Raw genomic sequence first — 19303 nt, forward strand, 5'->3', positions numbered from 1 at the left:
AAGCAGTCAGTGCTCTTTACTGCTGAGCCATCACTCTAGTCTCTAATTCGGAGTCATTAAATTATTTACCTCCTTTGCTCAGTATTTCTTCAAGGAGTGAATATACTATTATCAAAAATTCTAAATCACTGCCATCAACTCTATATTTGGAAACCATTACTAAATTTAGTTCATGAAGTCCTTTACTTCTCTGTAGATAACGAATTATCAGTGTATCAAATTGCTCATTCTTCAGTTTTCCCAGCATCTATGACATCGGTCATCTGCTTTTATGGCAATTACTTACATTTACAATGCACGTACTGGAGGAAATTAAGAATTTTCCAACTTAATTTCAGGAATAGAGAAGACCTATTACATCAGGCACAAAAGCATATCAAAAGCATGACCTGACCAACTTGTATAATACTAAGCATGACCTATCTGTACAATCAATATTGACCAATGTGTATACATTATAGAAAAATTTTAAAATGATTTAAATCTCAATAAATATGTCATTATGTGTAAGCATTGTACATACTTATTTATGCATGTGAGATAATAGGGCAATATTACATTTACTACTTATCATGGGAAGATTAAAGGTCTTCATGACACTGTCAAACAGAATAGAATGTGAGAGTTAAGAACATCATATGGCAAGGTCTTTGAAATTTGCAGTAATTAAAGCCTTATAGCTAATAAAATCCCATATGTGTTAATAATTGGTTGTTTTTCAAAGGTTTGAGAATTTCTAAAAGTGTCTTGCACAGAACACAGCCATGAAAAAATACATAGATTAGCACAAATATAGGTAAGTAATGAAATTAATTGGTTTCATTTTTCATGCAAGCTTGTTAGTTTCCAACATTCCCTTTATCATCATCCAGAAAACACTACAGGAGCTGTGTGTGAGCAAAGAAGTTCTGCTCTGGCACTCCTGAGCTCTGTGAGAAGACACATTTTCATGGAAGAAGATTCAGACTGTCACTCTCAAACCTGCATGTTTGATCCTCTTTTAATGGGTATGGAAGAGTTAAGAGAAAAAAAAGCATATTGTGAGAACCAAATCAAAAATTTTCAAAAATTGTCTAAACAGAATTTTTAAAAATTATATTCCAAATGAATATGTGAGCAAAACTTTATACTGCATATATAAAATGCAGCTTTTTTTAAAGACAACAATTGTTATCTCCCACAGCACACTTTCAATCATTTTAATTGTAGAATTAATAATTGGAATTATAGGAAATGGGTTCATGGCCTTGGTGCACTGTATGGACTGGGTTAAGAGAAAGAAAATGTCATTAGTTAATCAAATCCTCAGTGCTTTGGCAATATCCAGAATTTTTCAACTCAGTTTATTACTTATAAATTTAGTCATCTCCTTTTCATATGCCGATTTACTTATTACTTCAAATATTATGCATGTCATGAATATTGTTTGGCTTATAGTCAACCATTTCAGCATCTGGCTTGCTACATGCCTCAGTGTCCTTTATTTTCTCAAGATATCCAATTTTTTTAACTCTCTTTTTCTTTATCTAAAGTGGAGAGTTGAAAAAGTAGTTTCAGTAATATTGCTGGTGTCACTGGTCCTCCTGATTTTAAGTATTTTACTAATGAACGTGAAAATTAACATATGTATAAATGAATATCAAAGAAACATATCATGCAGCTTCAGTTCTCATTACTATGCGAACTGTCACAGGCAGTTGTTAAGCCTTCACTTTATTTTCCTGTCTGTCCCCTATGTTTTGACCCTGTCAACTTTTCTCCTGCTCATCTTCTCCCTTTGGACACATCACAAGAAGATGCAGCAGCATGTTCAAGGATACGCAGATGCCAGAAACATGGCCCACTTCAAAGCATTACAATCTGTGATTGCATTTTTCATGCTATATAGCATTTTTATATTGTCTGTCTTAGTGCAAATTTGTAAATATAAATTAGTGAAGAAAAATCTTTTCATTGTATTTTGCCAGGTGGTATATGTAGCTTTTCCATCATTCCATTCATATATTCTTATTCTAGGTGACATGAAGCTGAGACAGGCCTGTCTCTCTGTATTATGGCATCTGAATTGTAGGCCAATTATGTAGAAACTTTAGATCTCTAAAACACTATAAATTATGTTCTACACTCTAGACAAAATTAACCAATACAAATGTCTTTTGTATTTTTTATTGTTACATTAAATACCCTATGAATTTACTGCATAAATCTGATTTCTGTTTGCAATTATCATTAATTAAAGCAGTTACTAATTTAGCTAGTTGTGAACAAAGTTATTTCTTAATATACATATCAAAAAAGGACTTCATTGTAACTCACTAAACATAAATATATCAAAATTTTACAAATTTTCTATCAACCATCTATCTTTGGAGTTTTTGAGTAATGGATTATAATGTATGTGTTTTAATATCCATAACAAACTGTGATAAAAGCATATAATTGAAACCCTATAATATAAAATATATGAATAAAACTTTAGGAATGAAATGAGTAATTTATACAATTATAAACAGGTTGGAATAAACATAGTTTATTAAATATAAAGCTCAAGTTATAATCATTTTTGTCAGTTCTTTGGCGACATGAGGCTCCTGTGTTTGAGTAATATATATTTTTTATTAGTTTCATTATCAGCCATTCTAAAATACTTTCATATTTATTAAGACAATATAAGTAACAATTCTAGGTGTATTGTATGTTCATTTAGGGAACATACTATAATCTCTTTTATTTAATCTATCATTATAAGAAATAAATGCTTATGATAGATATAAAATATTAATTTGAAACATTATCTTTTAATTTATGTGCTATTATGACCCATAATATCATATTGATAAACCACATACAATTCAAAATAAATCTTCATATATATACACCTGTTCTTAATATTTGTTGTATATTAAAATTTAACCTATAAAAGTAAATGTATTTATAAAATAATGTCAAATAGTTAGTTTTACAATATGATATATAGGCAGTAGATCTTATTGAGATGCCCAGTATTTTATGCAGTTATAGATTCAGTGTGGCATGATTCTAATTTTATTAAAGATGTAGAGTTCTTTGTTCAGTTATAATTTTACTATTGAAAATGTCTGTCAAATTTATAATATACATTTTCATACTCCCACAAAGTATGCCCTCATTTATTGAAAAAATGTTTATAGTTAATATCTATTCATTGTGCTATTTGGACATATTTTAAGGAGAAACAGAAGCTCTGAAATAAATAAATTTAACATCTCTTACATACACTGCTGAGTAATGTTGTAGTCTCTATTAAGCCTGTTTTCTTTTTTAAGGTTTTCTATTAATATTCTAAAATTTTAAGACTTCTTATCCAGGTTTACAACTTATGGAGTAATATTATTCTCACTCAAAATATACAAAATATACAAATATAATTGTGTTTGATAAAGTAAACAATGTAAGGAAAGGTATTCAATAGCTGTCAGGTTTGATAGTACATGGCTGTATCCCAACACTTGAAAGGCAGAGATAATGAAAAAGTAGAATTCAAGGGCAACTTAGCTGGGCAGTAACATCCATTTCACTTTAGGCTACTTAGAAAGACTCAACATAAACCTAACCAATAATTAATATATAACAGTGATTATTTCTGTGTGATTTTGTCATCAATTAATGTCTGCATTTTTATTTAAGACTTTAGATTAATGTTAAACAATAAATGAAACTTTTGATAATATCAAGTTGAAATTGTATGTTAAAATATAATCAGTGATTAGTTTATTGAGCTATAATACTCTATGTGATTTATATTTCCATGTTGTGAAGTGACTTATTTTCTAACACCTGCCAACATACTAATGTGAGGGAATTAAAGACAGAGTTCAGGATCAGAATATCTATTATCTGATAAAGTATCTTTGTAACTTTTTAAAATATGTTAAAAATCTGCTCATACTGTTATTTGTAGAGATATTTTATATAGAGGATGTTTTTATTGCATCCAGTGATTATAGATAGTAACTCTGCTGGAGATTATTCTGTTAGAGCAAATTGGAATTTACTATAAATTAAATAGAATACATTTTTTTACAAATATTTCGTGTTTTCCTCTTTACCTCATATTTTTATCTTTCATAGATTAATGGTGATACTTTTTATACTCTAATCTATAAAATAAAAATGATAAAAGAATTATGAAATTAAGAGAAGAATTGTAATTGTCAAAGAATAATGAATTTACATAAAGATGCAATTATGAAGGTGAACAATATTTTATACTTCTGAATTTGATAGCTTCACTGGTCACACACAAGTAGTTAGAGGGTTGTTCATGTACAATGAAAATAGTTTTTCTCAATTAATAAGTCATTATAAAACAACATTTACAGAAAGTTGTACTGCGATGTATTCCTTTATCGCAGATAAAACACTAATGACATACCAAAGAAATTATTTCATCCATGTCCATCTTATTAAACCATTGAGTTTTTTGACTTCCTTATGGGAGGACAGGTATGAAGTTAATTACTTACATGGACATGGGTATATTACAGCTGCATCTATAAGGAATCTATCCTAGCAACTGTCAGCACTTAGAAGTTAAAAATGTCTTCTTTCTCCGGAGGTTGTTGTTGCTCAAACAAGCCTGGAAAAAAAGACTTGTGCCTTGTGCATTTTAGGACTATTAGTAACCTAGTAAATTCTTAGTCTACCAGTATTATGAGCTTCTCTCATCCCTCTTGGGGGTTGGTGGAATTCAATCTAAAGGAAACAGCAATACAATAAATCTGCCAATTTGCCACAGAATTAGACTCAGCTCTTATTAGACTAGGCTCAACAGACTAAACAAAAGGAGTTATTCATGTTGTAATTCCACATCATGCCACTCAACCAAGTTGTTAAAATGAGCATGATGGTAAATAGAAGAGACAGGATGATGCCAGGAGCCATAATAAGACAAGCTGAATACTAGTGGGGGATCTTCCTGAGATTGTTTGCTTCAGATTATTATACAATCAGCAACAGAATCACAGTTACTGGGCAAGGCCATAAGAGAATTCATTTTGGGAAAGATTCCTGCTATTAATATGTGCTCCTATTATAATTAAATATATATAAAACAATCACTAAGTAATAGCCCAAACCTTTGGAGCAGATCTCTGTGGATCTATGAAGAAGCACTGCCTTGTAGTGAGGGTATTCAGACAAAGCAGTGATTTCTTATTTCTTAATGATGATTATATAAGAATTCATAAAATTATGTCATTTTAGGAATGATTATTCATCTCCTTTTAGTGGGACTTCTAATTGGTCCTTTTCTGATTGTCATAACTACAATGAGAACAACTCTACCAGTCTCCCAAGTGTCACCAGTTATTTGCTCTTAGATAGCAACCAGACTTTCTCCTACTCAGAGTGAATTCTAAGAGGCTATAAGACAATTAACCAAAGATCATAAAAAGGGATTAATGACTGTCATACGTACTAGGACAGAAGATGAAATATTAACTGGGTTTATCTATACAAAACGTCACTAATAATGTATAGTTTAAAGCCTTCAGTGAACTGGTAGAGCGATGACAGGTAATGGATATTTAGCCATAATCACTCCTGATGGATATCTATGTGAACATTCTCTGTTGTAAACTTCTATTACAATGTATGATTTGATTTTTTGTGTGGACTTGTGATGATTTTTAAATATGAGATCATGCATTCTGAAAGATGTATAATACTGAGGAAAAACAGATGAGAAGAAGAAGGCAAGTATTTTTTTTTCTTTTCTTTTTTTTTCTTTCTTTTTTCTTTTCTTTCTTTTTTTTTTTTTTTTTGCCTTTCCCAACTTGGAGAAGATTTTTTTGCTTTTCCCAGGTTATGATCTTTCTGCTTTTCCCCTTAGATAGCTTTCATAGGAAACTTTTTACATTTTAGTAACAACTGCTATAATACGTTTTCTAAGTATTCCTTTTTCTTCCTGAGACTTCTGTCTAGCAGGCTGAAAGTTAGAACAGTGCGCTTTATGCTGAGATAGAACAATGACCACTTTGATTTTTGCTGTTAGGCTACAATTGTTAATCACCCTAGCCAGCATAAAGAGGAAGAAATATTTTTAGAATTTTTATTTTAGAAGTTATCATCATCAATTCAGTATAGTTTGACAACTAGAAAGTTCTGAAACCCTCAGAAATAAAAGCCATCACCAGAATTCGACCTTGCACCCTTGCCACTATCCTCCCAAGGACATGAGGCTCCTGGCAAGAAGAAAAGATTGAGAAAGAACAGAGAGAGAGAAAGAGAGAGAGAGAGAGAGAGAGAGAGAGAGAGAGAGAGAGAGAAGAGAAGAGAAGAGGGGAGAGAGAGAGAGAGTAGTAATCAGAAATTGCCAAAACTGTCTACGTTTAGCAAATATTATTTTAAAAGAAAAAATTTCCTTTACTTTTACCTTTGCAAAAAATTACTTGAAATGATCACTTTTTGTTCTTTTTGGGTTTTCCTTTTTCTTTATATACCTTTGTTCTCCTTAACTACATTCTATCTACAAAGCAAATACTCACTCCCAGAATGTCAGAATACACAATGAAAACAAATCAAAACAACCCTGAGATTTCATCTTACACCAGTCAGAATGGCTAAGATTAAAAATTCAGGAGACAGCAGGTGTTGGAGAGGGTGTGGAGAAAGAGGAACACTCCTCCACTGCTGGTGGGGTTGCAAATTGGTACAACCACTCTGGAAATCAGTCTGGCGGTTCCTCCGAAACCTGGGCACCTCACTTCCAGAAGATCCTGCTATACCACTCCTGGGCATATACCCAGAGGATTCCCCACCATGTAATAAGGATACATGCTCTACTATGTTCATAGCAGCCCTATTTATAATTGCCAGATGCTGGAAAGAACCCAGGTATCCCTCAACAGAAGAGTGGATGCAAAAAATGTGGTATATCTACACAATGGAGTACTATTCAGCCATTAGAAACAACGAATTCATGAAATTCTTAGGCAAATGGATGGAGCTAGAGAACATCATACTAAGTTAGGTAACCCAGACTCAAAAGGTGAATCATGGTATGCACTCACTAATAAGTGGATATTAACCTAGAAAACTGGAATACCCAAAACATAATCCACACATCAACTGAAGTACAAGAAGAAAGGAGGAGTGGCCCCTTGTTCTGGAAAGACTCAGTGAAGCAGTATTCGGCAAAACCAGAACGGGGAAGTGGGAAGGGGTGGGTGGGAGGACAGGGGAAGAGAAGGGGGCTTACGGGACTTTCGGGGAGTGGGGGGCTAGAAAAGGGGAAATCATTTGAAATGTAAATAAATTATATCGAATAAAAGAAAATGTAAAAAAAAAAAAAAAAGAAAGAAAAAAAGAAAGAAAAAAAGAATCCATCTTGTAGCCAAAAAATTCTGCAAGGCTTTGCTCCAATTGTTTATTTAATTACATTTACCTCCCAACAGGATATATATGAAGTATGGGTCCAAATATGGTACAAAAAGCATTAATAGCATGGAGTAGAATTTTCCAGGAATCCTAAAACTACAGGTTCCCTTTGTTTTTTAGTCACCCTTGCAGGACAGGTGGATTTGAAACAGGCTCAGATTAGAAGATATTTACTTTTGAGGAACCTCATACAATGCCCTGGCTGAGCAGGTGGGTGTTGGGCAAGCTAGAAATAATTTACATTTGAGTTGCTGCAAAGCTCAAAGCTACCTCCCCTACCTCAGAGGCCAGGCTTTCTGTCTTTTGAGTTGCTAATTTGCAACTGAATTGGATACCTCAGGGACAAGCTAATCCTGTTCCACCTTTAACTCTTGACCTTGTTTGTTAAACTAACTAATCCTGTTCCACCTTTAACTCTTAACCTTCTTTGTTAAACAGACAGGCTGTCTCCACCCAGGCTTACCTGGATAGAAAGATCCAGTGTCTGTTAAAGACACTTGCAGACCCTACCATGGGGTTTTTGGTCTTTGACCAAAACAACATTTTTAGCTTATCCATGTGTGATTCAGGATACAGTTTATACTTTTTACTCAGAGAGAATCCCAGGTTAGTTCACTGGGCTGGGGCTAGGGGCTGCAGCTGGAGCTGATTGCCAGGTGTCTATGGTGGCCCTGGGCATGGCACAGAGAAGAATGCGGCAGATGGACTAGGTGGAGGTGATCTTGGGAGGACAGCACGGGTCAGGTGGTTTGCCAACCTCTGCAATGCCGCCATCTTCGGTCTGGAGGTTAGGCACACGAGCCATCTTTCCCCAGCTCCTGGGCTAGCACAAGAGCAGGGCCACGATGAAGAAGCAGTTTGGCCAACCAGACAATGGACAAACACCCTATACTGCCTGAGAAAACTGAAGCTTTGACCGATGAATGTGATGCTTAATGTGAAATGTTAACTTAACTGGAGTAGGGGATACCCAAAATAATACACTCAGATGCCAAAACCATCTCGGTGTCTGTGTGTCTTTTTCACTGTACCTGTGCCTTCCTGGACCAAAAGGATCCTGGTTATCCTGCAGCTGAGCTTGGACTGCGGCACTAGAGGATAAGGATAAATTCAGGGAGTTGAATGAGTAGACAAAGTCAGACAATTTCAGGAAGCAAGTGTTGGGGTTTTGTGTAAGCTCCACCCCACACCTACCTGGCAATAGCCAGGTATGCCCCGCCCCAGAGATCTGGCCCACTATAAGAGGGGCTACTTGCCCCTCCTCTCTCTCTTTGCTCACCACTCTCCCACATACTCTCACCTCTCTGCCCCTGGGGCTCTTCCCCCCCCCCACGTGGTCATGGCCAGCCTCCACTCTCTCTCTCTCTCTCTCTCTCTCTCTCTCTCTCTCTCTCTCTCTCTCCCACTAACTCCCATCCCCTATTCTGAATAAACTCTATTCTATACCATGTCTGTGTGTGTGTGGTCCCTTAGGGGCAGAGGTGCCCAGGCAGGGGCCCGCCAGGACACCTTCCCCCACGCCGCCTAGCCACACTCACCTAACAACCTATATTCCCCCTACTTCATCATCCTGCTGCATACTTCATCATCCTTCATTGGTGCTGTTGGCCCGGATACGAGAAACACCTGGGATATTAAGCCTCTTCCACCAATGGGTAAGTCTGACACTTCCCTCGGTTCCCTACAGGATCAAGGTGTTCTGTTCCCTCTCTCTTTCCCGGTGGAACTCAGGTGCAGCAGCAATGCCCCGCACAGCGAGTGCCACCACCAGGCTCTGCTAAATCTTATTACTGGTTTCCTTGTTTTCCGGCGCGCAGGCTTGGCGGCCCGTGGGACTCATGGTGTGCTGGCCACAGTAGCGGTTGCTCCCGGGGGCCTCAACTGCTGCGGAAGCCGCCACCTCTGTCTCTGCCCCGCCACCACCTTCCCCGCCGGGCCTTCCCAGCCGTCCCGGAGCTGGTCGCGGCGCACTGCCATGGTGGAAGTGCGGCCGGCGGTCCCCCGCTGGCCCCACCCCCACACCACCACCCCTGCCGCGAGCCCCGCAGCCCGTGGCCCACGCCAGACCCCCTCCAGCTCCAGAACTGCTGTGTAAGCCACTGCCGCCGCCACCACCACCACCACCCCCACCACCCCCTCCGCGCATCCCACGCCAGACGCCTCCCGCTCCAGAACTGCTGCCGAAGCCACCACCACAGCTTCTGGGCAGGTCTGCCCCTCCCGTGTCATTGCTAGGATACGAAACAAACTTTCCCAACCACTGTGCTACCTAACTTCCTACTTCCGCTGCTGACAGGAAGTTCCGCCCTGCATATGCGCGATCACTGATGCCTCCTCGGCTCTCAGAGACCGCCGCAGCAAGCCCGTACTAACTTTCCCTGCTACAGTTTTCTCGCTGACAGTCTACCATCAGAGCCAAACCAGGTTCTGGTAACACAACTGTTACACATGGCGCGGTCTCCAGGCTCTCAGAATCGGCTGCACTCCATCCCTGCAGAGCGATGCTGCCTCCTCGCCGCAGCAAGCCTACACCCTTTCCAGTGGCTGCGCCCCACCCCCCACCACCATACTGTCCCACTCTGCTGGCTACAGTGCAGATTTCTAGGGCCTTTACCTACAAAAGTCTAGCCACAGCCCACGTCCCCATCAATTCTATTACCCGATTCTTTCACAGTTCTACAGCTTCTCCCTATCACCCTGTCCTTCCTCTTCTACACTGCGTGGTCTCCCAATGTCCTAGGCAGTCCATGACTGGTCTTGCAGCCACGCACAGGCAGGTGAAGCAAGGTTGGGGGAACCGGGTCCCACAGCCAAACAGCCCACACTGACTTCCACGTTCCCTGATATCGGATTGCACTTCCTTAGCAAACACCATCGGCCTAAAAAGGTAAGGTCTTTCGGTTGGCTGGACTGTTTCTTAAGTTCAGAAGGGATGTGGCCAGTCCTTGCTGGACCTAGGTGCTGCTTGGCTAACATTCGTTTTACGACGCTCATAACCCCAGGTGTCTTCCGCTCCAGAAGTAATCCTGAGTCTTCCCCCATTGGCTTCCAGCCGTTCTCTGAAACCCTGGGCCCAGGCAGGTTACTTCTTCCGGCTTTTTGCCTCAGCTCCCAGGAGTCCGCACGACGGTCCGGACCCTCTGGCTTAGCTGCCGTTCTTTGTTATACACTCTTCAGGACACCGATTGTGTAATAACAATGCCCCACCCACCTGATGGGTAATAGCGTCTTCGCCGATACCTCCAGGCACCCTACTGTGATGCCTCCTGGAAAATCTCAAGTCTCTAAACTAATAAACCTCTACAATAAGGTCTGGACTCAATATAAGCCAGGCAATAATTCAAAATGGCCACCTAATGGCACCCAAGATCTAATTGTTTTAAGGGATCTTAATACATACTGTGAGCAATCCGGTAAATGGGACCAAATCCTATATATTCAAGCTTTTATCTGTCTCCGGTCTAAGCCTTCTCTTTGCCCTGCCTGTTCCCCATCTGTGTTCCCACACCCTTAGCTCATTTGCTCCTATAGGCTGTGTGCTCAAGTTGATGTTAACAAGCCTAAATCTGCCTAGACACAATTTTATCCATTGCTGCCAGCTTTCTTTCTGTGATCCTAGCATCTTTACCAACCAAGGCAATATACTTTCCTCTACCTATACAACCTGTCAAAGCTACTTAAGATTTCCATTCCTAGTCTCTCTTTAACTATTTCTCTCCTATCTTGCGCTCAATCTTGTCAGAAGTTTGTTATTAGATTTAAGACAGACAGAATTCCCAAAGGCCTGACAGCTTCTCCCAGGAGGTCTCAGAAGAAAGATGGACACCGCCACAGGATGTCTCAGAAGAAAGATGGACACCACCACAGGATGCTGCCTGAAAGTGCAGTGGACAAAACTGGATACCTTGAGTCAAATGACTTAGCTAAACAAAGGTAAGCCATTTCTCATGTCATGGGTATCCATTCCACAGAGAAAAGCCGTGCATCTTCTGTGCTTAAAAGCCAAACTGACAGCCAAAGCTGCCATGGAGACCAGAGACCACAAAGAACTGCTGGCCACTGGAATCTGTCATTCTTTAATAATATAACTGATAAGTTATTGTTTATTCCTCAGACTTCTGACTACATTGACAGCTAGACCGTTATCTCCTTACCTAAACTCTGTTTCCATTAAATGCTTCATATCTCCTCTCCTTGCTCTGTCACTTTCCCAACCTTCAATTCTATTCCTTCTGATCCACAAAGGCTCATCTTAAAGACTGTTCATGTGGTTAACTCATGTTGTTATCTCTTTAATAAACTTGTTAGCTACAGGAAACCTACCCAGATCTACTGCTCATGGACCAAGTAGGCTCCATCCAGATAAGTACATCTGCCCAAGTTCCCACTTTACTACCTTTCCAAAGGGTGGGATTCCTCTGGGTTTCAATTGTACATCTTAAAAAATTTTCCTTTCTCCCAAATGTACTTAGTCTTATTCCCTAACTATACTAATGTGTTACAACATCTTGTTAAGTCCAGGCCTTTGCCATATCCAGGACAGCTCCAGAGAAGCAACCTTCAGATGCTCCAATCTCCTCTCAGCTTCTCCAGACGCAGACAGCTTCTACTGAACCTGTTCTCCTGACCTATCTTCAAATGGCTCTACAAATCCTGGACAGCAAAGAAGCAGCCAGTCCTCCTGAGACTGGACAATCACCCCCCATACCCCTTTCTCTAGGTTCTCCAGAGACACGCCGCCCCAATGTCAGCATGAAGCAGCCAGATCACAACAACGACCCTATTCCTGCTTCGCCGTATACGCCGTCACTTCTTTTCTTTTTTCTTTTTCTTTTATTAATAAACCAAACATTGGGGACTGTTGGGGTTTTGTGTAAGCTCCACCCCACACCTACCTGGCAATAGCCAGGTATGCCCCGCCCCAGAGATCTGGCCCACTATAAGAGGGGCTACTTGCCCCTCCTCTCTTTCTTTGCTCACCACTCTCCCACATACTCTCACCTCTCTGCCCCTGGGGCTCTTCCCCCCCCCTCCATGTGGTCATGGCCGGCCTCCTCTCTCTCTCTCTCTCTCTCTCTCTCTCTCTCTCTCTCTCTCTCTCTCTCTCTCTCTCTCTCTCCCACTAACTCCCATCCCCTATTCTGAATAAACTCTATTCTATACCATGTCCATGTTCACTGACTCCTTCACTGAATCCTTAATCATCCTTCAGCAAGTATTGGTATTTGATATTAGAGAACTACATGGGGATATTTTACCTTCCTGTTCTGAGCTCATGAGAATTACTGCAGTAGCTTTCTCTAAAGTCAGCTATCCAAAATTTGTTTTGACTTCTTCAGGAGAACAAAGTCATCAAATGTAAGAGTCTGACGAGCCTTAGTTTACCAGGGACCCCTGAATGGACCACATGGAGCCAGAGTTAAATGCAAAAGCAAGAGGAGTTTATTGTTCAAGTGCACTGGTGCTGTCCTGCATCTGAAAGAGAAGTAACCCTAGGCAGCCTATTCAGCCAGTTTTTATGCATTTTTCATGGATACAAAAGAGCAACAGCCATTAGGCATAGTGTGATTGGCAAAAGAGTATGATTTTAAAATGACTGGTCCTTAGGGAATGAGGCAGCAAGTGCTTTCCTTATCTGCAAGTGGCCAGTGGTCAGTCCCCCTGTGATCTTTCCAAGGAATGTAATCAGCCTCCAACCTCTGGAGGGGAGGGGTGCCTATGTGCTTAATGACCTCTCTTTTCCAGGAGGGGAGGGGTGCCTAGGCTATTTTGAGGCCAGTTGGAATTTTCTAACAGTTCTTAATTAGTTGACCTCTTCACCAAGGTGCACAGGAAAAATTATATATAGAGTTTCCCTCTAGACTGGGGTCTAACCCATGACAGGGGATAAGTTTACCTATACTTTTTTCTTATTAATCATGTTTTTGGCATTGCTCAAATGTAGAACTTTTTTTAAAGATCATCAAGGCTATATGTAAAATACTTGGATAAAGTTTATAAAATAAAAGCAATTTGTTTTGTTCTATTATGTATGTATTATTTGATATTTACTGATAAAAACACATCATGAGCTCTCTCTTCTGAAGTATTTATTTTTTTTTTATGTCCTTAAAACAAAACACTCCCCCAACAGGATAACTTTAAGCAAAAAGAATACATTTTGTGTAATCAGTACTTCAACTGATCATAAATGAAAATTAAATTAATATAGAATTAATTAAAGATAAAACAGGTACATTAACACTGGATTTGGAATAGATGAGTGCAATTTGCTCTGACGTACTTACATTTTAAGAAAGTTCTGGTATATTGACAAATAATTGACAAACAGCAAAGTGTATCATTTCCACTTTACTGCACTTAACAAACAGTAAAGTGTATCATTTCCACTTTCCACCACTGCATTGGAATTTTGAAAATTCCAAGCTGACTTTTAATTTTATTTTGTTGATGAAATGTTAGAATAATGCTGTGTGCCATTCTCTACTTTTATAAAAAGACAGTCTCCCCAAGATCTGTTGTTTGTCTAGGTTAAACTTTGATGATTAAAAGTTATCAGGAAGAACTCTATACAGGTGATTTATAATTTTTGCTGGAAAATCAAGTCCTGAAGCTTTCCTGAGAGCCCATGAAGTCTCACTATCAGTATGCATTCCACTCAGCTCCACCACTTGTTCTTTTTCTGTTTGTTTCTCTTTATACTTGAACTCATTTTGCTACCTGGAAGGAGGCAAGCCACAGGGAATATCTTGCCTCTACACTGAAGGTTTGTGTGTTTTTCTATTCTTAGATATTTTCCCTAATATGTCCCACACCAGTCTGATATGCCTTCTTCATGGAACTTACCACCAAAAGATGAATATTTCTGAGTCTTCAAACATATACATTCAAATATACATACAAATATATATTCCACAGTATTGCTTCATGGACTGAAAGTATTATTAGACACTTTAAATCACTGCATGTTATTTATATTTATACACTATAATTGGCAACCATCCCTTAATTTGACAAATTACATTCTGTATTGCTCTTTACATACTGGCTTAGGACTCTATCAAAGTATACTTTCTTCATGTTTCCCAGCAAGTCTGACATCCTGCTTCAGCTTTTGTGATAATCACAGCATTTACAGTGCAGATACTGTACGTACTTTTAAGGGAGAGGTAGATAGAGTCTAATGGTGTTTGCTGATAATAGAAGAATCTATTTTACCATTAAAGCAATGGCCAGGAATAAAGAGGTAACTTACATTTTGGGTGAGCTAATCTTCTTTATTAAGTGTTCACAGAACAAATAGAGTTTCCCCTCTTACATTCATATATAGAGTAGTTCTATTACATAAGGTTACATGGAAAGCTCATAATAAGCATGGCCTGACCAACTTGGACAATATTGAACATGACTGATCTATGTGCACAATAATATTGCCCAATATAGATATATTATAGAAAATTTTTAAAAATGATTTGAATCTCAATAAATACATACTTGCAGGTGAACATTGTACAAGATTTATGTATGCAAATGAGATAATGAGCAAATATAGTTTTACTACTTTATATTGGAAGAGTAAAGATCCTCAAAACTAATACTGTTCAGTTTTTAACACAGTTGCTCTGTAGTACTGCTTGAGGTCATGGATACCGCATGGTATTGGTGCAGTGACAGGCAAGTAGATCAATGGAATAGAATTGAAGACCCATAAATGAACGCACACATCTATGGTCACTTGATCTTTGACAAAGGAGCTATAAACATCCAGTGGGGAAAAAATAGCCTTTTCAACAAATGGTGTTGGTTCAAGTGGAGGTCAGCATGCAGAAGAATGCAAATCTTCTTATCTCCTTGGACTACCCTCAAGTCCAAGTGAATCAAGGGCATCCACATAAAACCAGACACACTGAAACTAATAGAAAAGAAATTGGGGAAGACCCTTGAGGACATGGGCACAGGGGAAAATTTCCTAAAGAGAACACCAATAGCTTATGCTCTAAGATCAAGAATTGACAAATGAGACCTCATAAAATTACTGAATTTCTGTAAGGCAAAGGACATTGTCAAAAGGACAAAACAGCAACCTGGGAAAAGATCTTTACCAACCCTATAACTGACAGAGAACATGTATCTCAGATGTGCAAAGAACTCAATAACGTAAACTCTAGAGAGCCAAATAACCCCATTAAAAATTGGGGTACACACTAAACAAAGAATTTTCACTTGAGGAATATCAATGGCAGAGAAGCACCTAAAGAAATGTTTAAGATCATTCGTTATCAGGGAAATGCAAATCAAAACAACCCTGAGGTTTCACATCAAACCAGTAAAAATGGCTAAGATCAAAAACTCAGGAAAAACAGGTGCTGGTGAGGATGTGGAGAAAGAGGAACACTCTTCCACTGCTGGTGGGGTTGCAAGCTGGTACAGCCACTCTGGAAATCAGTCTGGCAGTTCCTCAGAAAACTTGGCATGACACTTCTGGAGGACCCTGCTATACCACTCCTGGGCATATACCCAGAGGATTCCCCAGCATGTAATAAGTATGCATGCTCCGCTATGTTCATAGCAGCCCTATTTATAATAGCCAGAAGCTCGAAAGAAGCCAGATTTTCTTCTACAGAAGAATGCATATAGAAAATGTGGTATATATAAACAATGGAGTACTATTCAGCCATTAAAAACAGTGACTTCATGAAATTCTTAGACAAATGGAAGAAACTGGAGAATATCATTGTAAGTGTGGTAACCCAATCACAAATGAATACTCATGTTATGCAGTCAGTGATAAGTGAATATTAGCCTAGAAGCTTGGAATACCCAAGACACAATTCACACATCAAATGATGCCCAAGAAGAAGGAAGGAGAGGACCCTGGTCCTGGAAAGGCTCAGTACAGAGGTGTAGGGGAATACCAGGAAAGGGAAGTGGGAAGGGGTAGACTGGGGAACAGGGGGAGGGAACAGGGCTTATGGGACTTTCAGGGAGGGGAGATCCAGGAAAGGGGAAATCATTTGAAATGTAAGTAAAGAATATATCGAATATAAATAAATAAATAAATAAATAAATAAATAAATAATAAGATAAGGTTATAAAAATAAAAATAAAGATCCTCATGAAGCCGGACAGTGGTAGTACACACCTATAATCCCAGTACTCTAGGAGGCAGAGGCAGGCGAATTTCTGAGTTCGAGGCCAGCCTGGTTGACAAGAGTAAGTTCCAGGACAGCTGGGGCTATACAGAGAAACATTGTCTCAGAAAAAAAAAAAAGAAAGAAAAAAAGAAAGATCCTCATGAAACTGTTCTGCACTTATAAATTGTGAAGCCTTATGGCTAAGAGATTCCCATATTTGTTTAAATTTTGTTTGTTTTATATACTTGGTAATTTCTAAGTTTCTTCCACAGAAGAGAAAAAGTCATATGAAAATACATAGATTGAAGCAAAAAGAGGTAAGTGATGAAACTCATGTGATTTCATTTGCACAAAAACATATAAGTTTCTAATCTTTCCTTTACCATTGTCTAGAAAATACTACAAGAGCTGTGTGTGATCAAAGCACTTCTGGTCTGATTATCCTGTGCTGTGTGAAAAAAATGCATTCTCATGGAAAGAGCTTCAGACACCATCACTGTAAGATCTCCATTTGGTTCCTCTATTAGTGTGTGTGTGAGAGTTATGCATAAATAATTTTATGAGAATCAACTCAGAAATAATCAAAAACCTTGAAAACTGCATGTTAAAAATTGCACTTCAAATGAATATATTTGTAAATCTTTAGAACTAATTCATAAAATGGAGCACTTTTTGAATGGAATATTTGATATCTCCCAGAGCACACTTCTAATAATTTTATTAATTGAATTAATAATTGGAATTATAGGAAATGGATTCATGGTCTTGGTGCACTGCATAGTTTGGGTGAAGAGAAAAAAAAAGATGTCATTAGTTAATTAAATCCTCACCACTTTGGCAACTTTCAAAATTTGTCTGCTCTGGCTCATGCTGATAGGTTTACTGATTACTTTACTGTATGTAGATTCAGCAGCTACTAGAACAATGATGCAGTTTGCTAGTAATCTATGGACTATAGCTAATCATTTCAGCATCTGGCTTGCTACTTGCCTCAGTGTCTTTTATTTTCTCAAGATAGTCAATCTTTCTAACTCTCCTTTTCTCCATCAAAAGTGGTGAGTTAAAAAAGTAGTTTCAGTTACAATTCTAGTGTCTCTAGTCCACTTGTTAAATATTTTACTAGTTCACTTGGAAATTAACATGTGTTTAAATGAATATCATCAAATAAACATATCGTACAGCTTCTCTTATTACCATGCAAATTGTGAAAGGCGGGTGTTAAGCCTTCACATTATTTTCTGGGCTGTCACCTCTGTTTTATCCTTCTCAACTTTACTCCTGCTCATCTTCTCCCTATGGACTCATCACAAGAAGATGCAGCAGAATATTCAAGGATGCAGGGATGCCAGCACAATAGTCCACTTCAAAGCCTTGCAAACCACGATCGCCTTTCTCCTACTGTACTTCATTTTCATCCTGTCTCTGTTACTACAACTTTGGAAACATAAATTAATGAAAAAACCTCCTTTCCTTCTCTTTTGTCATATATATAGAGAGATTTTCCTTCATTCCATTCATATGTCTTGATTCTGGGAGACAGGAAGCTGAGACAAGCCTCACTCTCTGTGTTGTGGTGGTTTAAATGCGGACCAAATTATGTGGAATAAAATCTCTTTGTGTTTTCATTTTCAATTTTTAAATATTCTTTGACTTTGACTGCATGAATTTGATATTTTATTTGCAACAACCACTAATTAAAGCTATTATTAATTTTGCAACTTTGTGCAAGTTTATTTCTTAATACACATATCAAAAAGGACCTGTTTATATTCCACTAAAACATAAATGTGTCAAAATTATATGAATTTTATATCAACCACTAATCAGGGAGATTTTAAATTATGACCTATCATATGTGTTAATATCAATAAGAAACTGTGATAAAAGCATATTATTAAAACCATATTATTGACATAAAATATTTGAATAAAACTTAAGAACACAAATGTATAGTATAATATAAAATCATAAAGTACTGGAAATACTGGTATTTTATTAAATACAGAGCTTAATTTAAAATTATTTGTGCCAATTCTTTGGAACCATTGGCCTGCTGTATTTGTGTTTCTGTATATTTGTTATGATTTCACCAACAATTCTAAAATACTTTCAAAATTATTAAGACAATGTAATTTATATATTATATATATTATATATATATTATTATATATATAATATATATTATACATATATATTATATATATATGTAATTTATATTTCTAGGTACAAAATACATTATTTTACTGAATGTAATATAATATATCTTATTTTAATGTACAGCTATAAGAAGTATGAGATTATTATAGTTCTAAGTTATTATTTTGAAATTTATATTTTTATATTTTTAATATTACATGTGAATATAATAATGTGAAATATGTTATTGGTGACCCATAAACAATCAATAACAAATATTCAAATTCATACCTGGTCTTACAATTTATTGTTCAGTAGACATTAAAATGCTATAAAATTAAATAAATTCATGAAATGGTTTCATAGAATTAGTTGTAGAATATCATACATGTGCAATAGATCTTGGAGAGATACCCAGGGTTTAATGCAGTTAAGTCATCAGTATATGGTTTTGAATTTTAGTAGAAATGAAAGGTTCTTTGTTCAGACATATTTTTATTCTTATTTTTTTTTTTAATTTCTGGGCCTTATTTATTATACATTTCCTTATACTCTCCATTGAGAGCCTTATTGAGGTGCCATGCCACCCAGCAGGAACTTGATAATGACCATAT

General features: G+C 37.7%; 1 protein-coding gene and 1 pseudogene across 1 annotated transcript; both read left to right on the plus strand.

The window, feature by feature from the left end:
• The first annotated feature begins 1142 nt into the window (after positions 1-1142).
• Positions 1143-2084, plus strand: LOC127677705 (taste receptor type 2 member 117-like). Its single transcript, XM_052172724.1, has one exon. The coding sequence runs from the start codon at positions 1143-1145 to the stop codon at positions 2082-2084; it is 942 nt and encodes a 313-aa protein (XP_052028684.1).
• Positions 2085-17213: 15129 nt separating this feature from the next.
• LOC127677708 (taste receptor type 2 member 109-like) lies at positions 17214-18160 on the plus strand (annotated as a pseudogene).
• Positions 18161-19303: the final 1143 nt, after the last annotated feature.

Source organism: Apodemus sylvaticus, chromosome 2 (genome assembly GCF_947179515.1).
Source record: "Apodemus sylvaticus chromosome 2, mApoSyl1.1, whole genome shotgun sequence".
Taxonomy (NCBI): Eukaryota; Metazoa; Chordata; class Mammalia; order Rodentia; family Muridae; genus Apodemus; species Apodemus sylvaticus.

Bases quoted from the DNA above. Each gene is read 5' to 3' on its own strand.
- LOC127677705 (XM_052172724.1), top strand. From the start codon at position 1,143: ATGCAGCTTTTTTTAAAGACAACAATTGTTATCTCCCACAGCACACTT.